This window comes from Bos grunniens, chromosome 16, assembly GCF_055505025.1.
Source record: "Bos grunniens cultivar Pamir isolate PY7600 chromosome 16, Bosgru_T2T1.0, whole genome shotgun sequence".
Lineage (NCBI taxonomy): Eukaryota > Metazoa > Chordata > Mammalia > Artiodactyla > Bovidae > Bos > Bos grunniens.
Window position 1 is genome coordinate 81752594 of NC_141180.1, and position 22836 is coordinate 81775429.

At 46.1% G+C, this 22836-nt stretch overlaps 1 protein-coding gene across 8 annotated transcripts in view; it reads right to left on the reverse strand.

Annotated features, from left to right (window-relative positions):
• Window positions 1-21480, reverse strand: part of ADORA1 (adenosine A1 receptor) — a 43718-nt gene extending 22238 nt beyond the window's left edge. Inside the window, exons 1-2 of one of the 8 annotated variants that reach the window (XM_086345802.1) lie at window positions 21254-21480; window positions 20006-20070 (exon numbers count right to left, since the gene is read on the reverse strand). Coding sequence is in view for 5 of the 8 variants with exons in the window: in XM_086345796.1 (XP_086201922.1) it covers window positions 20006-20346 (341 nt within the window). In the remaining 3 variants the exon portion in view is untranslated. Of the gene's footprint in view, window positions 1-20005; window positions 20904-21253 lie in introns of those variants that run through there. The other 7 variants (XM_086345801.1, XM_086345796.1, XM_086345798.1 and 4 more) reach the window with 7 other exon arrangements.
• Between the last annotated feature and the right edge of the window lie 1356 nt (window positions 21481-22836).

Consider the following 22836-nt stretch of genomic DNA (forward strand, 5'->3'; position numbering starts at 1 on the left):
GGCTCTGGTACAACCTAGAGGGGTGGGATGGGGCGGGAGGTAGGAGGGAGATCCAAGAGGGAGGGGATATACGTATACTTATGGCTGGTTCATGTTGATATATGGCAGAAACCAACACAATATTGTAAAGCAATCATCCTCCAATTAAAAATAAATAAAATTAAAACAATACAATAGTATAAAGCAATTATCCTTCAATTAAAAATAAATAAAAAATTTAAGTATCTGGGGTAAAATAAGTCATGGGAATGTAATATACAACATAGGAAATATCATCAATAATAGTGTAATAATTTTGTATGGTAAAAAATCAACTAGACTTATCCTGGTGATTGTTTTATAATGTATACAAATATCAAATACTATGTTGTACACCTGAAACTAATATAATATTGTAAATCAATTATACTTCAATAAAAAATGAAATATATCTGGGCTAAGAGGCTCTTTTCCAAGAAACGTTTCCCTCTGGTACCCCCAAGAGAATCATGGCCTGATATGTTCCCATTCCAACTGGGTAGGTATGTATCAGAGCACTTGGTTCCACTGGGCTAGAAAAACAGGACTAGGAAGTAACTCTTGCCCTCCTGTAGTCTTTGTCCCTGCTTTCCCAGGGGTGGGAAGCAGAGAACCGGAAGCCTGTGGGCTCTAAGAACAAGTGCATGGTGCCCTCAGGGCTGGCACCAACCCCACAAACTGTAATGCAAAGCTTTCTCTGCTACACAAGGCTAAAGGAGATTGTTTCTGCATAGAAGAGTTAACAGTGCTCCACCAAGCAGTCCATGGCGACAGAGACCCTGTCCCTGTGTGGCCTATGCCAGCCTGGGGCTTTCCCCAGCCCTCCTGCTCTGCCCACTAGGGCTAGTCTAGAGCTGATAACTGCCTCCTTACTGGTTGACCATCTTTACTGTGTTAGCTAAAACCAGGCCCCCAGTGCGCAATATAGCAGCTGTGAGAGGACCCTGCTGTGGAGTGGGAGAGGAACAACCATTGTGCAGAGGATTAACACAGTCCACACTGCCAGACCTGGAGAAGAAAATGGCAACCCGCTCCAGTATTCTTGCCTGGAGAATCCCACGGACAGAGGAGCCTGGCAGGCTACAGTCCCTGGGGTCGCAAAGAGCTGGACACGACTGAGTGACTGGGCAGCAGCAGCACAGTGCCTGGTCACTGGCGGGTTCCAGCGATGAGGGTGGGAAATGAGGCCGTGGACACAGAGTATCTGCGGAGAGCGCCCGGCTGACTGAGGATGGGCAGAGACTCGAGGTGGCCTTCGCTATCACAGAAGCCACTGTGCCTCCTTCTAAATAAAGCCTGGCAAGAAGGACAAACCCCCAACTCTGCCACCTCCTTCTGGAAGCTTTAGGGAGTCCAAAGTCGCATGTCCTTATTTCTGGGGTTTCAGCCTAAGACAGCCAGTCTCCCCCTGAGAATTGAGGTGGGAACAATACACGCAGCAGCTGGAGGCACCCGGGAAGCTTGCTCGATGTTTGAGGGACTCCTTAAAGAAGGCGGTTTGAGGCCAAAAGGCTGTTTGTTGGACCACATGAAAAGGACAGAAGCTGGTGAATCAGCAAGAGAGAGACCAGCACCAGACCTGCCATTGCATCAATTCCACTTGAATACCTACTAGGATCTGAGTCGCCCCCTCTCCAATTCCTCCCTTCCTCACCATTCCCTGTCTCCAGAAATGGCACCACCGTCCACCCCGTGGCTTCAGCCTTCATCTGGGGGAGTCACACTTGATCCCTCTCCTACTTTGCACATCCAGTTCTTTACCAGCTGGTTCTAATGCTAACATGCCTGCAGTCTCTGCAGCTCTCTCCATCGCCACTGCCTCCTTGGCTACCTGCCTGCCCCAACCCCCGCCTGAGCCATGGTCTCTTACTGTCTCCTCTTATCCGCTCTAAACCATTCTCCACACACCAGGCAGAGTGACCTTACAGTACTGTGGTAAAGATACTCATTTTTTTCAAATGTTAAACCATACCTGAATACTTGGGATAAAACCTGTTTGGTTGTGATATATTACCCTTTTTATGTATCACTGGATTTGATTTGCTTCTCTTTTGTTAAGGACTTGACATTTTAAAAATGTAATCTGGACTATGTCATTCCCTGCTTCAAGCACTCAAAGGCTTCACTGTGCACCTAGAATCCAAACCAAACTCTTGACCATGAACCACCTGGGGCCTACAAGATCCTGCCTTAGTGCTTGGACCCCGAGTGAGCTGGACTGACACGAAGTCTGCAGAAGCCAAAGTCAAGTGCCAGCTACAGTGGATTCCAGGATGGCTTCCTTCCTCAAATTCTTTTCAAGTTGCAATTGTAGCTACCTGCTTGTGTTTGCTTTTTAAATTTTTTATTGGCGTATAATTGCTTTACAATGTTGTATTAGTTTCTGCTGTACAACAAAGTGAATCAGCTGTGCAAGTGCAAGTTGCTCAGTCATGTCCAACTCTTTGTGACCCCATGGACTATACAGTCCATGGAATCCTCCAGGCCAGAATACTGGGGTGGGTAGACTTTCCCTTCTCCAGAGTATCTTCCCAACCCAGGAATTGAACCAGGGTCTCCTGCATTGCAGGTGTATTCTTCACCAACTGAGCTACCAGGAACGCTGAATCAGCTATATCAGCTACATGTATACATATATCCGCCCTTGAATCTTGCTCCCACCCCATCCCTCTAGTTTGTCACAGAGCACCGAGCTGAGCTTCCTGTGTCATACAGTAGCTTCCCACTAGCTATCTATTTTATACATGGTAGTGTATATATGTCAATGCTACTCCTCAATTCGTCCCACCTTCTCCTTCCCCCACTCATACCCCATGTCCACAAGTCTGTTCTATACATCTGTGTCTCTATTCCTGCCCTGCAAATAGGTTCATCTGTACCATTTTTCTAGATTCCACATATATACGCATTAATACTATCTGGGTCTTGGTTCACTCCCACTAGTCTCTAAATTCCACAAGGGCAGGGATCAGGGCTGACATCTTGGCCATTGTAAGATACACAATGCCTGGCAAGGAATCTGGCACTTCTGATTAAGTGAAAGAATGAATTGTTCACCTGCTCTATGCCTGTGCCCATGCAGCTGAACACTCCTATTGATCACCATGAACTTCAGGTGGGCCCTTAACGCTGCCTCCAATTGTACTAGATTTGCTGAATCTAGTCATTTTCCCATTTCCTAAAGAATTATTTCACACTTTCTACTCTCTCCATCACCTCCTCCCTCTCATCTGATGACCTTGCTTCCCACTGCTAAGAAAACCGAAACACTCAGAAAAGAACTTCACCTACCAGTGCCCACACCCTGCCTTCCTGCCAGTTAGATGACCCCCATGCTCCTCTAAAGCCAACCCCTCAGAGTTTGCCCAGGTCCCAGCTCTGTTGGTCTGAACAACAACATCAATCCAGAAATTCTCTTCTTTATCTTACTGTTAGTTTTGCACTCTCTACTAAATTGTCTCAGTAAGTACACAGACATACCAATGTCCCTCCTCAGCAAAAACAGAGCAAAATGCCTCGCTCCCATTTCCCCAGGCAACTCCTGCCTCCTGCCTTTGCGCTCTGCAACAAAATTCCTCAAAGGAGTAATCTGTGCCAGCTGCCTTCGATTCCGTTCATCTTCTCTCCTGAGTCCTCTTCAATTAGACATTTTTCTCCCACCATCTATTAACATTGCTCCTGCTAATGGTAATTCTCAGTCTTCGCCTCCCTTGCCACACTGGCAGCATGTGGCAGCCAGCCTCTTGGTCCCCCTTCACCTGCTGTCTCTAGCTGGCCTTTGGGACACCATGCTAGGGACTCAGGGTTTCTTCCAATATCTGTGGCTCTCCTTTAGTCTCGGTTGCTGGTGTCTCATCTCCCCAACCTCTTAATGCTCAGTCCTTGGTCCTTTCCTCTTCTTTTTTAAATTAAAAAAAATATACTTATACAATTTTGAAAGGTTGCTTTCTATTTACAGTTATTACAAAATCTTGGCTCTATTCCCCATGCTGTGCAATACACCCTTAAGCCTGTGTTACACCAATAGTCTGTACATCCCACTCACCCACCCCTGTGTTGCCTTCACCCCGCCTGCTCCCCACACTAGAAACCACCAGTTTGTTCTCTGTATCTATGAGTCTGCTTCTTTTTTGTTATGTTCACTAGTTTCTTATATTTTTTAGATTCCATGTATAAGTGATATACAGTATTTGACTTTCTCTGTCTGATTTATTTCACTTAGCATAATGCCTTCCAAATCCATCTATGTTGCTGCAAATGGCAAAATTTTGTTTCTCTTTTATGTTTCAGTAGTATCCCATTGGGTTTCCCTGGTGGCTTAGACAAAAGAATCCGCCTGTAATGCAGGAGACCCAGGTTCGATCCCTGAGTCAGGAAGTTACCCTGGAGAAGGAAAGGGCAACCCACTCCAGTATTCTTCCCTGGAGAATTCCATGGACAGAGGAGCCTGTTGGGCTACAGTCCATAGGGTCACAAAGAGTCAGACACAACAGTGACCAACACTTTCACTTTCAGTATTCCATTGCATACACACACACACACACACACACACACCACATCTTTATCCATATCTGTTAATGGACACAGGTTATTTCCATATCTTGGCAATTGTAAATAATGCTTCTATGAATATTGGGATGCATGTATCTTTCTGAATTAGTGTTTTTGTTTTTTTCAGATAAATACTCAGTACTAGAATTACTGGTTCAAATGGTAGTTCTATTTTTAGTTTTTTAAGAAACCTCCATACTGTTTTCCACAGTGGTTTCACCGATTTGCCTTCCTACCAAAATGTAGGAGGATTCTCTTTTCTTCACATCCTTTCCAACATGTGAAAATCCAACATCAACAATGGCTTTTTTGATGAAATCCATTCTTACAGGCAAACGATTCAACATCACAGTAATCCAAGTCTATGCCCCAACCACTAATGCCAAAGAAGATGAAGTTGAATGGTTCTATGAAGACCTACAAGACCTTCTAGAACTAACACCAAAAAAGATATCCTTCTCATTGTAGGGGACTAAAATGTAAAATTAGGAAGTCCAGAGATATTTGGAGTAACAGGAAAGTTTGGCCTTGGAGTACAAAATGAAGCAGGGCAAAGCTAACAGAGTTTTGCCAAGAGAACGCACTAACCATAGCAAACATGCTCTTCCAACAACGAAAGAGGTGACTCTACACATGGACATCACCAGATAGTCAATACCCAAATCGGATTGATTATAGTCTTTGCAGCCAGAGATGGAGAAGCTCTATATAGTCAGCACAAATAAGACTTGGAGCTGACTGGCTCAGATTATCCACTCCTTATTGGAAAATTCAGGTTTAAAATGAAGAAAGTAGTGAAAACCACTAAACCATTCAGGTATGACCTAAATCAAATCCCTTATGATTATACAGTGGAGGTGACGAATAGATTGAAGGGATTAGAAGTGGTAGACAGAGAGCCTGAAGAACTATGGACGGAGGTTTGTAACACTGTACAAGAGGTGGTGACCAAAACCATCCCCAAGAAAAAGAAATGCAGGAAGGCGAAATGGTTGTCTGAGGAGGCCTTACAAATAGTTGAGAAAAGAAGAAAAAGGCAAAGGAGAAAAGGAAAGATATACCCATTTGAATGCAGAGTTCCAGAGAATAGCAAGGAGAGATAAGAAAGACTTCTTCATTGATCAAGGCAAAGAAATAGAGGAAAACAATAGAGTGGGAAAGACAAGAGATTTCTTCAAGAAAATTAGAGATACCAAGGGAATATTTCATGCAAAGATAGGCTCAATAAAGGACAGAAATGATATAGACCTAACAGAAGCAGAAGATATTAAGAAGAGGTGGCAAGAATAAACAGAACAAAACAAAAAAGATCTTCATGACCCAGATAACCACGATGGTGCAATCACTCACCTAGAGCCAGACATCCTGGAGTATGAAGAAGTCAAGGGGGGCTTAGGAGCATTACTATGAACAAAGCTAGTGGAGGTGATGGAATTCCAGTTTAGCTACTTCAAATCCTAAAAGGTGATGCTGTGAAAGTGCTGCACTCAATATTCCAGCAAATTTGGAAAACTCAGCAGTGGCCATAGGACTGGAAAAGGTCAGTTTTCATTCCAATCCCAAAGAAAGACAATGGCAAAGAATGCTCAAATTACTGTACAACTGCGCTCATTTCACATGGTGGCAAACTCAAAATTCTTCAAGCTAGGCTTCAACAGTACATGAATAGAGAACTTCCAGATGTACAAGCTGGATTTAGAAAAGGCAGAGGAAACAAAGATAAAACTGCCAACATCCACTGGATCATAGAAAAAGCAAGGGAATTCTATAAAAATATTTACTTCTCCTTCATTGACTACACTAAAGCCTTTGACTGTGTGGATCACAGTAAACTGCATATAATTCTTAAAGAGATTGGGAATACCAGACCACTTTACCTGTTTCCTGAAAAACCTGTATGCAGGGCAAGAAGCAACAGTTAGAACTGGACTTGGAACAATGTACTGGTTCAAAATTGGGAAAGGAGTACAACAAGCTGTATATTGTCACCCTGTTTATTTAACTAATATGCAGAGTACATCATGTGAAATATCAGGCTGGATGAATCACAAGCTGGAATCAAGACTGCTGGGAGAAATATTAAGAACCTCAGATATGCAGATGATACCACTCTGATGGCAGAAGGTGAAGAGGAACTAAAGAGCCTCTTGATGAAAGTGAAAGAGGAGAGTGAAAAAGTTGGCTTAAAACTCAACATTCAAAAAACAAAGATCATGGCCTCCAGTCCCATCACTTTATGGAAAATAGATGAGGAAAAAGTGAAAACAGTAACTCATTTTATTTTCTTAGGCTCCAAATCACTGTGGAAGGTGACTTAAGCCATAAAATTAAAAGACACTTGCTCCTTGGAAGTAAAGCTATGACAAACCTAGGCAGCATATTAAAAAGCAGAGACATCACTTTGCTGACAAAGGTCTGTCTAGTCAAAGCTATGGTTTTTCCAGTAGTCATGTATGGATGTGAGAGCTGTACCATAAAGAAGGCTGAGCATCAAGAGTTGATGCTTTTGAACTGCTGTGCTGGAGAAGACTCTTGACAGTCTCTTGGACAACAGGAGATTAAAACCAGTCAACCCTGAATATTCATTGGAAGGACTAATGCTGAAGCTGAAACTCCAATACTTTGGCTATCTGTTGTGAAGAGTTGACTCACTGGAAAAGACCCTGCTGCTGGGAGAGCCTGAAGGCAGGAGGAGAATGAGCAACAGATGATGGGATGGTTGGACGGCATCACTGACTCAGTGGACATGAATTTAAACAAATTCCAGGCAACAGTGAAAGACAAAGAAACCTGGCATGCTGCAGTCCATGGGTCGCAGAGTCAGACTTGACTTAGCAGCTGAACAACAACCACAGCATTCTGACAGGTGTGAGTTGCTGTGTCATTGTGGTTTTGATTTGCATTTCCCTGATAATTAGTGATATTGAGCATTTTTTATGTGCCTTCTGGGCATCTGCATTTCCTCTCTGGAAAGATGTGTATTCAGTTCTTCTGCCAACTTTTTAAGCTTTTTTTTTGTTTTTAACATTGAGTCATGTAAGCTGTTTATATATGTGTGGAATATTAATCCCATATTGTTTCATACTGTTTATAAATATTTTCTCCCCTTCAGTAGGTTGCTTTTTCATTTTGTCTATGGTTTCCCTTGATGTGCAAAAGACTTTAATTAGGTCCCATTTGTTGTTTTTGTTTTTATTTCCAATACTCTAGGAGATGGATCCAAAAAAAATATTGCTGAGATTTATGTCAAAGAGTCTTCTACCTATGTTTTTCCTCTAGCAGTTTCATAGTATCCAGTCTTACATTTAGGTTTTTAATCCATTTTGACTTTATTTTTGTATGCAGTATTAGAGAATGTTGTAATTTCATTCTTTAACATCTAACTATCCAGAAGGCAATGGTACCCCACTCCAGTACTCTTGCCTGGAAAATCCCATGGACGGAGGAGCCTGGTAGGCTGCAGTCCATGGGGTCGCTGAGGGTCGGACACGACTGAGCGACTTCACTTTCACTTTTCACTTTCATGCACTGGAGAAGGAAATGGCACCCCACTCCAGTGTTCTTGCCTGGAGAATCCCAGGGACAGGGGAGCCTGGTGGGCTGCCGTCTATGGGGTCGCACAGAGTCAGACACGACTGAAGCGACTTAGCAGCAGCAGTTTTCCCAGCACCACTTGTGAAAAGATCATCTTTTCTCCATTGTGTACTCTTGCCTACTTTGTCGCAGATTAACTGACCATACGTGCATGGGTTTATTTCTCGGATCTCTGTCCTGTTCCATTGATCCGTGTATGTGTGTGTGTCTGTGTGACTACCATACTGTTTTGATTATGTAAGACAAGGAATGTGATTCCTCCAGCTCCATTCTTCTTTCTCAAGATTGTGTCAAGATTATATTCTGTGTCTTTTGTCTTTCCATACAAATGTGAAAAGTGACATTGGTATTTTGACAGCGATTGCACTGAATTTGTAGATTGCCTTGGGTAGTATAGTCATTTAAACAATATCAATTCTTCTAATCCAAGAACATGGTGTATCTTTCCATCTGTTTGCATCATCTTCAGTTTCTTTCATTGATGTCTTACAGTTTTCAGACTACAGATCTTTTGTCTTTTAGGTAGGTTTATCCCCAGGTATTGTATTCTTTTGGGTGCAATGGTAAATGAAATTGTTTTCTTAATTTCTCTTTCTGATATTTCATTGTTAGTATATAGAAATGCAGCCGATTTCTGTATATTAATTTAGTATCTTACAACTTTACCAAGTTCATTGATGAACTCTGGTAGTTTTCTGATGGTGTCTTTAGAATTTTCTATGTATAGTATCATATCATCTGCATCCTCTTCTTTATTTCCACTTTCTCTCTTGGTGAGCTCATCTAGCCTTATGGATTTAAACACTATCTACATGCCAATGGCTCTCACATTCACATCCCCAGCCCAGACTTCTCTCCTGAACTCCATCCTCGTATATCCATCCAGCTGCCTGCTCAACATTTCACTGAGGTATTTAATAGATACAGACAATTCAACATGTCTAAATCTGAACTCCTTTTACTGCTCCCACAACTTGTATCACCTATAGCCTTTTCCACCTTGGATAATGCACATTCCATACTTCCAGTTGCTTAGAACTAAAATCTTGGTCATTCTCAACTTTTCTTTCTCTCACACTCCACATTCAAGCCATAAACAACTTTTTCTTTCTTCCAAATATATCCAGAATTAAACAGATCATGGCATATTCATTCAATGGAATTCTAATAACAATGAGAAAAAAAAAAAAAACCAAGCAAAACCTACTATTTCATTCAATAGTACAGATAAATCTCAGACACAATTTTAAGCTTCAGAAGCCAGACAGAAAGGAGGATATACTACTCAATTCCCTTTATGAAAGTTCAAAAACAGGCAACATCAATCTATGGGGATAAAAGAATAGTGATTCTCTTTTGGAAAGTACCTTAAGGGTGCTGAAATTGTTCCAAATATTGATCTGGGTGGTAGTTACATAGATATATCCATATGTGAAAAAGTTTATTTAGCTGTACATGTAAGACTATGTATTGTGTGAATATTTTATCCCAATAAAAAGGGTGTGCTTAGTCCCTCAGTCATGTCTGACTCTGCGACTGTATGGACTGCAGCCCACCAGGCTCCTCTGTCCATAGGGATTCTCTAGACAAGAGTACTGTAGTGGATTGCCATGCCCTCCTCCAGGAGGTCTTCCTAACCCAGCAATTGAACCCAGGTCTCCCTCAATGCAGGCAGATTCTTTACCATCTCAGCCAACCAGGGAAGGATACAGTAAAAACAATACAAAATGTTAAAATTTGAAAGTGCACACCCAGAATTAATCACTTCTTACCATCTCCTCTGCTTGCTATTTTATCATTCTGATTCAAGTCACTTCCCTCTTCTCTTGCCTGAATTTCTGCTTTCCACTCTATTTCCACACATCAGTCAGAGTGAGCATTGAAAACCTAAGTCAGTAAAATCATATCACTTCCTTGTTCTAAACCTGTAATAGCTTCCCATTTCCCTCAGAGTAAAAGCCAATGTCCTTTCAGTGGCTTCCAAGCCAGCAGTTTATAAACTTTTCAGCCTTATCTTCAACCAGTCTCTCCTTTTATCTCAGCTGCACAGACTTTCTTGCTACCACTTTGGGTACATTTCTTCCCCAGAAACTTTGCTCTAATTATTTCCTCAGCGTGGATTATTCTCCCAATATCTGCATGGCAGAGTTCCTCATCCCCAAGTTTGTGCTCAAACAGCATCTTCTCAAGAAAGCCTCAATTATCACTCCATTAATAATTGCAAAACCAACACCACCACCACCACCCCCAGCCTGCCAGCCCCTATCCTGGCATTTCCAATTTCATTTGCCCTGCTCTTTTTTCTGTTTTAATTGGAGGAAAATTGCTTTACAGTGTTGTGTTGGTTTCTGCCATACAACAATGCGAATCAGCCATAATTCTATAGACATCCCCTCCCTCTTGAGCCTCCCTCCCTCACCCCATCCCACCCCTCTAGGTTGTAACAGAGTGCCAGGCTGGGCTCCCTATGTTTTACCTTCTAACACTCTACATATTAGGTTTTATGTTTTTTATTTAGCATCTGTCTACCAACCCAACTAGCCTGCAAGCTCCATGAAAATCTTTGTTCTATTAATGAATGTATTTCAAGTGTCCATAAAAATGCCTGGCACATAGGATGCCTCCTATGAATGAATGAACAGATATCTCTAAATTAGGGCCCTGTGTGGAGACAAATTCAGTTCAGTTCAGTTGCTCAGTTGTGTCCGACTCTTTGCCACCCCATGAATCACAGCACGCCAGGCCTCCCTGTCCATCACCAACTCCTGGAGTTCACTCAGACTCACGTCCATTGAATCAGTGATGCCATCCAGCCATCTCATCCTCTGTCATCCCCTTCTCCTCCTGGCCCCAATCCCTCCCAGCATCAGAGTCTTTTCCAATGAGTCAACTCTTTGCATGAGGTAGCCAAAGTACTGGAGTTTCAGCTTTAGCATCATTCCTTCCAAAGAAATCCCAGGGCTGATCTCCTTCAGAATGGACTGGGTGGATCTCCTTGCAGTCCAAGGGACTCTCAAGAGTCTTCTCCAACACCACAGTTCAAAAGCATCAATTCTTCAGCGCTCAGCTTTCTTCACAGTCCAACTCTCACAACCATACATGACCACTGGAAAAACCATAGCCTTGACTAGATGGACCTTTGTTGGCAAAGTAATGTCTCTGCTTTTCAATATGCTATCTAGGTTGGTCGTAACTTTCCTTCCAAGGAGTAAGCGTCTTTTAATTTCATGGCTACAATCACCATCTGCAGTGATTTTGGAGCCCCCCAAAATAAAGTCTGACACTGTTTCCACTGTTTCCCCATCTATTTCCCATGAAGTGATGGGACCAGATGCCATGATCTTCATTATCTGAATGTTGAGCTTTAAGCCAATGTTTTCACTCTCCTCTTTCACTTTCAGCAAGAGGCTTTTTAGTTCCTCTTCACTTTCTGCCATGAGGGTGGTGTCATCTGCATATCTGAGGTTATTGATATTTCTCCCGGCAATCTTGATTCCAGCTTGTGCTTCTTCCAGCTCAGCGTTTCTCATGATGTACTCTGCATATAAGTTAAATAAGCGGGGTGACAATATATAGCCTTGACGTACTCCTTTTCCTATTTGGAACCAGTCTGTTGTTCCATGTCCAGTTCTAACTGTTGCTTCCTGACCTGCATATAGGTTTCTCAAAAGGCAGGTCAAGGGGTCTGGTATTCCCATCTCTTTCAGAATTTTCCAGTTTATTGTGATCCACACAGTCAAGGGCTTTGGCATAGTCAATAAAGCAGAAATAGATATTTTTCTGGAACTCTCTTGCTTTTTTGATGATCCAGCAGATGTTGGCAATTTGATCTCTGGTTCCTCTGCCTTTTCTAAAACCAGCTTGAACATCTGGAGGTTCACGGTTCACATATTGCTGAAGCCTGGCTTGGAGAATTTTGAGCATTACTTTACTAGCATGTGAGATGAGTGCAATTGTGTGGTAGTTTGAGCATTCTTTGGCATTGCCTTTCTTTGGGATTGGAATGAAAACTGACATTTTCCAGTCCTGTGGCCTCTGCTGAGTTTTCCAAATTTGCTGGCATATTGAGTGCAGCACTTTCATAGCATCATCTTTCAGGATTTGAAATAGCTCAACTGGAATTCCATCACCTCCACTGGCTTTGTTTGTAGTGATGCTTTCTAAGGCCCACTTGACTTCACATTCCAGGATGTCTGGCTCTAGGTGAGTGATCACACCATCGTGATTATCTTGGTCGTGAAGATCCTTTTTGTACAGTTCTGTATATTCTTGCCACCTCTTCTTAATATCTTCTGCTTCTGTTAGGTCCATACCATTTCTGTCCTTTTTCGAGCCTATCTTCACATGAAATGTTCCCTTGGTATCTCTAATTTTCTTGAAGACATCTCTAGTCTTTCCCATTCTGATTTTTCCTCTATTTCTTTGCATTGATCACTGAGGAAGGCTTTCTTATCTCTTCTTGCTATTCTTTGGAACTCTGCATTCAGATGCTTATATCTTTCCTTTTCTCCTTTGCTTTTCACTTCTCTTCTTTTCACAGCTATTTGTAAGGCCTCCTCAGACAGCCATTTTGCTTTTTTGCATTTCTTTTCCATGGGGATGGTCTTGATCCCTGTCTACTGTACAATGTCACGAACCTCTGACCATAGTGGAGACAAATTAGGGTTAACAAATCAGTTACCCTCCTCTCCTGAAGAACAGAGTTCTGAAAGCAGGTGGTAGAAAGATAGTCCCAAAGGCCCTCTCTACCATGACCAGGGCTACAGAGAGTGGATGTGGAGTCAGGCCCAGACAACCAGCGCAAGCACTGCAAAGGGTCAGGGGCTGGATTTCAGCTCTCCAGCTACCCCTACTCCCACCATAGACAGGTTGGGATTTTCTACTTGGCCACCTTGGCATATAGGAATCCACAACTTCAGCAGCATCTAAGCACCCCCAGACAGAGATAGAGACCAAACCAACCCACCCATTTCTGTATCCCCAGGCCCCACAAAGTACCCAATAAATGGTCAGTACAAAAAAGTATGTTTATGAAATAGACAAATGGATATAACCAGCTCCCTAACTGAACAGCTCCCTGCGATCCTGCTAAAGAAAAAAAATTCCAAGGTGAGGAACATTGCAAGATAAGATGTCTGATCTCCTTTTTTTGGGGAAGGGGTCAGGGAAGTCCATTGCCAGCTTCCCCACTCTGTCTGCCCACCCCCAAGCCAGTATTTCCAAGGAGATACCAATACCAAGGCCCACCTACCTGTCTCTCCTCTGTATCCCACCCCACCTTCGGCTGCTAGCCTTTTCTTTCTTCTGCAGCAGCTGATAGCCTCCTCTGGGCTTGAGTTAAGAGACTGAGGCTAAAGAGGTGATTCATGCAGTTCAAGGAGTCAGGTACCCTTCTTCCTCTCTGTCCTGTGCCCACCCTGCCGGATGAGGCCAACCAGGAAGTACCATACTCCAAGCCCCTCTCCTCTAGGGGGTACTCTCCTGACCAAGACACAAAGAAACAGGATGCCCAGGCCTCCTGTGGACTGGCCTTGGGGCCCAGTCATTCCTGCCCTACCTAGCCCAGAAGGGCAAGTGAGCAGAGAAATGCCACATGCAGCTATGGAGATTTGCAGTTTTCATGAAACTGGGCAGGAGGAGCAGGGAGAGTAGGAGGACAAGGAGTTGGGGAATATTTAAATTGTAAAATCTCTTACAGGTAGAAGCTGTGCCATTTACTAGGAGGCACAATCCAGAGTTCTAGGCTTGGCCCTGATCCTACAAACAATGTGAACTGTGGATATCACTGCAGTGTCATTTGTAAAAATTTAAAAATCAGTAATAATCTAAAAAGTCAAAATTATAAGAATGAATCAACAAAATGTGATAATCATTTATTTAAAAATGTTTACAGTATGGCTATTCTGTGCCAGGCATGGGATAGACATCAGTATGTGAGCAGATGTGTTCCTGCCCTTTCGGTGCTTACTAAATCCAGAAAGAACTACCTGGGCCAGGAGAGATGGGAAGGAGAAATATATCCAACCTAAGTAAATAACAGAGGAAATGAAACTGGGTTAGCTGAGGAGGGGGTCAGAGAAGGCCTCTCTATGAAGGTGCTGCTTTAGCTAAAACCTAAAAGATGAGTAAAAAGCCAATTCAATATTATATCATTATAAAAATCCTTAGAAAATATTTTTATTGATGGGGAAATGCTTATAACATTAAGTGAATAAAATAGGATATAAAAATCATTGATGTACTCAACTACATAAAAACATAATTATCTATCTATCCATCTATCATCTATGTGGGAAAATTTTCTGGAACACCAGAAAGTTAACAGTAGTCATGTGCAGGTGGCAGAATTACTGGTAATTTTGGAGACCTGAGTGGCTCAGATGGTAAAGAATCTGTCCACAATGTGGGAGACCCAGGTTTGATCCTTGGGTTAAGAAGATCCTCTGGAGGAGGGAATGGTTACCCACTCCAGTATCCTTGCCCAGAGGACTCCATGGACAGAGGAGCCTGGTGGGCTACAGTCACAAAGACTCAGACATGACTGAGCTACTAACATTTTATCATCTTTATTCTTTTCTATATTTCTCAAAATTTTTACAATAAATATGGATTACTTTTATGCTTGGAAATAAATATAAAATGTCAGGGCACAGCCTCTAAAACTCTACCCCATGATCTCTGGGTAGAGGGGTTATCCAGAAGGTATCTTGGCTGTTCCCTTGCTTCCAAGCAGCATTTCCACCAGGGTATCTTGCTCCTAAAGCACTTGGAGGCTTCCTAGATGCCATTCCAATGCCAGCTAGAGGGAGCTTTCACCACTGAATCTAATCCAGAGTGCTTAGCACGATCTTTAACATAACCCATTTGAAGGCTATCCCTAGTCCAAGCAAAGACACTACTTTTTTAATCACAAAGCTGACATTTCTCCATCACTTTTCCCTCCTAGACCCATCGTGAATTTGCTGGCAAGCTGTAGAGGCTGAATTTCTCTGTTCTAGTCCTTGAGGACGATTGCCTTTTACATCAGAGGCTGGGGAACAACAGTCAGAATGAGGAGGAGAAAACAGCCTGTGGCTGAGTGACCTTGAAAACGCTGGAACTCTGTGCTTCTGTTTCCTCTTCTCCAAATGTGAGGGAGTTGGGCTTCAGGGTTGCTGTCACTCCTCTTCTGTCTCAGACACTCTAAGCCAAGGACTAACCCATCCTTAGACAGAGGAGCTAGAGGTGACCTATGTCTACTGAAAGCAGATGGCGCCACGGAAGAGCAATTATTCTGGGGCCCTGAGGCCACAGATGAGTGCCTGCTGGTTCAAGAACAGGAGGCACTTAACCTGTCCAGAAAAGCCCAGGGTAGCTGGAGAGTTGGGGTTGCCTAAATTGATGCCTAAGAGCAAACATACCTTAATCTATCAAATTTCTTTCCCTGTCAGAGCTCTGGTCCAGTAATCTGGCCTCCCCCACACTCTGCTGTACTTCCCTGGTCAGCAGCCCAGTTGGGCAGGCCTCCAGCTGTGGACAGAGGCAGGGCTGCCAGAGGCTCAAATGCCCACTGGAGAAAAGGTGAGGAGGGAGAGAGAGCCGTCAAGCATGGGCTGGAGCAGAGTGTAGAGTCCATGGTAAAAATAAGAGGAGCAAAATCACCCCCACTGACAGCCTGGAGGCAACTCCTCCTTAAATCCTATAGCTTCTAGAGGCTGATTCAAAATACACATGGGCTCACTAGTTAAGGGCTTCCCAGGTCGTGCTAGTGGTAAAGAATTGGCCTGCTAATGAAGGAGATATAACAGATAAAATGTGGATCACTGGGTCAGGAAGATCCCCTAGAGGAGGAAATGGCAACCCATTCCAGTATTCTTGCCTGGAGAATCCCATGGACAGAGGAGCCTGGTGGGTTACAGTCCATAGGGTCACAAAGAGTTGGACACAACTGAAGCAATTTAGTATGCATGCATGCATGCACTAGGCCTGGATTCAAATCCTCTCTCGGCTCCTGATAAGATATTTGAGCAAATTACTGAAATGCTCTGAGCTTTAGACTTTAGTTTATCTATAGAAGTATCTAGAATGGGGATAATAATCTCTACCAGCAAGAAACTATGAGCATTATGCTTTATCTCATTTAATAATAATAAAAAAAATATGACTACTTCACAGGGGGCCGGTGGTAAAGAATCTGCCTGCCAATGCAGGAGATGCGGGTTCAATCCTTGGGTTGGGAAGATCCCTTGGAGGGGAAAATGGCAACCTGCTTCAGTATTCTTGCCTGAAAAATTCCATGGACAGAGGAGCCAGGGAGGCTGCAGTTCATGGGGCAGCAAAGAGTTGGACATGACTGAGCGGTTGAGTGCATGCACACACGCGTGCACACACACGCACACACACACACAAATATAGTACTGTGTGTAGCTCATCACCACTAGGAGCTAAAAAACACAACACAATCTTCCTAGGATTTCAACAGAGTATTGGCAGGAGTCATGATGAGAAATAACCATAGAAAGTTAGAGGTGAAAGGAACCTCAGAGACCTCAAACCCAGAATGCAGGTAGCAAGGGGCGGGGTGGCAAAGAGGAGGCTCAGAGAGATCAAATAGCTTATTAAAGGTTGCACAGCTAGTTTGTAACACAACAAGGTTCAAACTCATGTATTTCTTACTCCCAAATGCCCATCACCCCTTCCCCCCACACCAACCCAGATGACAGACAGATTGTGCTCAGATCCCCTTTCCACAGAGAGGGCTTTGGTGGTTGGGGAGTGGCACTCCTCACCATAACAAGCCCCTGGTGTAGGTATCAAGATGACACAGTGCCACCAAGAAAATCCAGGGGTTCCCTAGAAGCAGGAAATGAGGGGGATAGGGTATCCATTGCCAAACATGTGGAGGTACTACACAAATAACCTGTAAAATACATGTAAATAACCACAGGTTATTGATGAATCAACAATTTAAACTTTTTAAAATTGCTGTTACTTCCAAATGGAAAGAAATAAAAGTTCTGGTTGACCGGTCCAATCATGCCTTGCTTAGTAAGGGGTCCAGCTAACTCCTGTCACTGAATGCCCCATACATGCTTCACCAATGCTTAGGCAATGCTACTCCCTGGCTCCCAGGGTCCCATCCGCCTCGGACTGGCTTGTCAGGGCAAGCAATCAGGTACGTGGGGGCCTCTGGCTGAGAGGTATTCTCCCAGCCCAGTAGCCTGCTGACTCCAGCTGCCCAGAGTGGAGCCGTGCATGCTGTTCCTCCTGCAGGAGGGACCCAGGCAGTGACCAGCAAGGACCTGGAGGAGTCTGTCACTTCAGCCCAGCCTCTGGGATCCCAGCTTTGGAAGCCAGGCCTGGCAGCCTTTTTCTCGCAGGCACTATTGATACGTGGCTCTGAAGCAGCTGCCTGAGCTGGTATGGGCAGCTGTGGTCCTGATCCTGAGGTGGGAAGCCAGGAAGACAGGCCACAGCAGGATGGTTAGAGGTCAGACCCCTGGGAGGCCTGCCTGAGGCTTCACCGTGTGACTCTGAACACTCATCCAATTCAATTGACTTTCATTGAGTAGACATTTGCTATGTGCCAGACACTATGCTAGGCATTTTAGAGAATCTGTAAGAATTAACAAAATGTGGTCACTGCTAGGTTGCCGCCCTTGAGGCATGACAATCTAGCAAGGGAGAAGAAACATGTATAAATATAGTTTCGTAGTAGTTTGACACCTCCCGGGGAATGTGGTGTGTTGTGTGTGTGCACATGTGTGTGTGCACATGTGTGTATGGGCATATGTGTTATTATATAAGAGCTGAGCGTGTGGGGCGTGGGAGTACAGGGCTTGCCTATTCAGACCCATATGTTAATAATGATAATAAAGCAACAAAAGAAACCTACCACTTAAGGACTGCATATAATGCTAATTGTATAATACAGTACTAAGTGCTTTATATGTAGGAATTTATTATATTCTTCCAAGCACCCTAGAAGGAAGGTACTATTATTAATGTCTCCTTTTATTGACATGGAAATTAAAAATGAAGGAGGTGAATAAGTGACTTTCTTAAAGTCATAAAGCTAGGAATTCATAGCAAGGATTTGAACCCAGGCCTGCAGTCTTAGCCTCTACGCCAAAGCCTCTGCTTTGGCCCTCCAATGATAGCCCCTAAAGACCACCACCTCCCCCGCCGCCACTCTGCCGCCTCAAGGCTGAAGCAAGGAGTGGCAGAAGCTGCCTTCTGCAGGAATGAGCCTGCAGTTCCTGCCAGCACAGCCATCCCCACCCCCACAGGACAAGTTGGGCACATTCTGTGAGTCTGTGATCACTGTTACATCACGGCCAGGCCTTTGTCTCACCTTGGCACCCACTCAGTAGACCACATTTCTTAAGCAGCTTTCCTATATTCACACATCTGCATGACTTTCCGATTGTGGCAACACTTTGTTGTAATGGCCAGGCTCAGAGGCCCAGACCACTCTAATGGACTGAAACCAGGTTCGTCAGCACAGGCCAGCCATGACCTGGGGCTGATAACAGCATGAAGGCCCCTCAGCTCACAGGCTTTGTGGGCTGCCTTCCCCTCTTGCTTGAGCAGCAGTCTTCACCTTTCCTAGAAAACTCGGGTGTTGTGAGGGGGGTAAGCAAGGCAGAGAGCACGGCATGGAGGGGCAGGACACGGCGGGTCAGGAAGGAAGGGAGGCTGTGGGATTAAGGCTGCGTTCCCAGCCAGCCCCAGGAGAGCCTCTGGATCTGTTTCCCCTTAACCAGGTTCCACTTCACCTCCCTCACAGAATCATGTTGAAAAGAGGTGGAAAAAATGGTGCATTAAAGAAGCTTTGAAAAATTAAATGTACAAACAGGACAAATGTGGGTGCCTAGGCTTGCTTGGGAAAATTATCAAGTGAGGCCAGGGGCCCCATGTCCCACGTATGGAAGCTACTCCAGGGATGGCTGGTGACAAAGATGGCTAGAACTTCACAGTAGAGAGGGAATCTACCAGTGAGAAGATTTAAGGAGGAGGCAAGCACGCCTCACAAGAATGTCCCAGCAAGGCAGCACTGGCAGTGTGCCCAGGCATTTGCTGGCACTTGGTGGCCCAGGCACTGCCTGGTGATGAGCCTATGGCCTGGCGGGCCCAGGGAAGGAACCCCAGTGTGGGCTTGACACCTGCGTGAGAGGACGGCCATTATTGGGCCACCCACTGTAGTGCTGCCTGGACACAGCGTAAGGACCTCTGCTGTGACTGGAGAAACACCCGTTTCACAACAGAACGGGATCATTAAGAGCCTGTATCCTCCTCCCTGCAACAGAAGATTCCGTAAGTGGGAGTTGGGCAGAGGTAATCAGACTGCTTAGGTTCAACAGGACAGCCCTGGAGCTTGGAGCTGGCTAGCGCAGGGGTATCTGGAGAACAGGAGAGCTATGGAGTATCTTTAGGAAGCCTTCCCAGGTCTGGCTAGAGAAGCAGCATCCCTGTCTGCAGTGCGTCACCCTCAGCCCACCCGAGCAACCTGCTCTGCTCTTTCTACTTGCCTCAAACAGGTGGAGTTCAGCTCCACCACCTAGCCCCTCCCCACCACCGCCTCCGCGGGCCAGACAGGCAGCCTCAGGTGCCCTGGCCGGATCAGGAGAGCAGCAGCAGCTTCAGCTCTGGGGGCCCAAGCACTACTAGGTTCACATTCTTCCAACCACCCAGCCCCTTCCTGCTTCAACTTCAGTTCAGCTTGGCGCTGCAGAGTGAGAGCTGGGGCATAACGGCCCCAGGAAAGTCCGGCTCACGTGGGGTTTTATGTTCTACCTTTTATCCTCTTCACATGGCCCTCGAGCCTCCCGGTATGGGGTACCTGCAGCTGCTCTAAACTCACCTGAGTGGGATCTTGACACGGAGGTAGCGGTCAACAGCAATTGCCAGCAGGGCCAGGATGGAGCTCTGAGTGAGGATGAGGACAGGGCAGGCGACCTTGAGGCAGGTGTGGAAGTAGGTCCGCGGCCCAATGTTGATGAGGATGGCGAGCGGGATGACCAGCGCGCCCACCGCCACATCAGCCACTGCCAGTGACGCGATGAAGCAGAAGGTGGCATCCCGCAAGGCCTGATTCACCTTCACCGCCCAGATCACCAGCACGTTCCCAGGCACAGAGACCAGGGCGATGAGCACCTCGATGCCAATGTATGCGGCCTGGAAGGCCGAGATGGAGGGCGGCATGGTGGGCACAGGCTGGGCACATCAGCAGACAGGCGCCAAGGGGCAGGAGGCAAGCACCTGTGGTCACGGAAGCCTAGGGTGGGAAGGCCTGCCTGGGGGGAGGGGAGCCAGGCAGCTCTGGAACTCCAGCTGCCCTTTGGAGATGTGCCCCACTTGGCACATCTAGTGCCTACCCAAGCCGATGGGATACGCTAACCCTTTCTCTGCCTAATCTCTGTCCCCTCTCCTTGTCAACCCCAGAGGATCCATTCAACAACTTAAAATAGCAGCACTCACTCCTCCACTGGCTTTTTTTTATCAGGTGTGAGGCAGTTCCCAGCACACACACAACCCACAGGGCTCCCGGTGCCTGACTCTACCTACCCATGCTCATAGAACAGGATGCAGGGAGCTCACCATCCTGTCTGCTGGGGGCCAGCGAGTCCCAGAGGCGGTGCTCAAAGTTCTGGGCACCTGGTGCCTCCTGAGGCTAGAGGCTGCGCCAGACTGGGCTGGGCTCTGGGCTCCGCGCAGCGGTTCACCATCCTCCAGGCTCCCAGCCCTGCCTTTCAAGCAATCACATGGTGCAGCAGAGGCTCAGACTGGACGCTTTTAAAGAGGTAGCGCCCCAGTTTCGCACCTGGGACTGGTCTGGCAGACGCGGGTGTGGAGGACTGAGCCCAGCAGCGGCCAGGGTGCGGGGATCCCCGTCTCCCACTTTGCCGCGCATGCATGCCATAGGCACCCCCCCTCCCACCTGAGACACGGCTGGCTCCTGCTTCCTAGCTGTCCCCAATCCCGGTCCGGCTCTGCCAGGGACCCTCGTAAACATTCGGTCCCGGGGTGGGGGGGATTCTAGGAGTCCCTGTCAGCCCTTTCCTTCATCCCCACTGGGGATGACCGGCAGGCGAACGAGGTACAGACTTACCAAAGCTGGCAGAGCTCCGAGCCACCTGAACGGCTCCGTCCAAGCGCCCTCCTACCTCCACGCCGTGCGCAGTCGCTCGCTCCAGGGATGCTTGAAGAATCCAGAGGGAGAGTAAACTGGCTGAGACTCAACTCTGGCGCCCGGCGCCTCCGTCGCCCGGCGCGGGAGCGAGGCTGCCCGGCTCCGCACAGCCGGAGCGGCGGGGGCGGCCCCGGCCCCTCCCTCCTGGGCCTCTGTCTCCTCCCTCATCCCCTCCTCTAAACAAAGGCCGTGATTCCGAGTGAGAGAAGACCTTTCCGTAGGGTCTGATGTGCGAATCCAGGTCACAGCAGGGCATGGCACCTGCGAGTCTCTAGGACGCCCCTTCTCCATTTGCCTCAACAGTCAGTTGGAAGCCCTGGCACACTCTCCTACCCCTCAGAGCTGAAACCCTCCTTTCCCATGAAACCAGCCCCTGCATTTTCTTAGGCGCTAATGTTCTTCCAGTTGACTCATTGGAAAAGACTCTGATGCTGGGAGGGATTGGGGGCAGGAGGAGAAGGGGACGACAGAGGATGAGATGGCTGGATGGCATCACCGACTCGATGGACCTGGGTTTGGGTGAACTCCGAGAGGTGGTGATGGACAGGGAGGCCTGGCCTGCTGTGATTCATGGGGTCGCAAAGAGTTGGACAGGACTGAGTGACTGAACTGACTGAATGTTCTTCCAGCACACGTTGCTTTGAAGGCTCTATCCTGAGTCAACACGTTCGCTTTACCTCTATCTTTCAGAATACCTTTTCATCTATTAGCAATTCCCATTTTTCAGATGAGGGCACCGAGATGCAGACAAGTGACCTGGCTTCACAAGGTCATTTCCATCAGTGCCACCTCCTCTTGTGCCTCGTTTCTTTTCTCTATCTCCCTCTTCATAGCACAGTACGTAAACCATGGGTATCCAGTCCAATGTCCATGTGTTATTGATAAAGAAGCCGGCCGGTGGAAGGAAGAGACTTTTGTAAGTTACCATAGCGAGTCCTAATAGAACTGGAGTAAGAAGCCAGGCTGCTGACTCCCCGCACAGTGCTCTCTCCACTCTCCTCCATCCGGACCCCTCTCTTGGCAATCTCCTGCCACAGTTTCAGTTTACGTGGGCCACTGGTACTGCCTCAGGACCACCCCAAGGAAGATGCTCACTCAGACCGGGTGCCTTACAAAGATCCCGACCTGAGAAGTCCTTGCTCATGGATATTGGAAAAGAGCTCTGAAAGGGCAAAGAGTCAAGTGGGGGGAGCCCAATGCCACCTGGCCACACCCCAGTCCCTGAGGTCACTGCACTCTTCTTGGGTTTCAGGATGTCAAGAGAGGGGTTCTGTTGCGAGGTGGGTGCCTACTAAAACTGCCGTTTGCCATCTGCCTCTACGAGGGTTAGGTCACTAGCCACTGCAGTCACTGACTTTCAACATAGGAGTTCGGGGCAGAGATCAAGAATAAGGCACTCTAATGAGTTTTATATTGTAATACTTGATTCATGGCTAAGTGTTAAAATGAAGCTACGTGATCTCTGGTTGTATCTGTCTATATGTCTGTTAATATCATCTAAC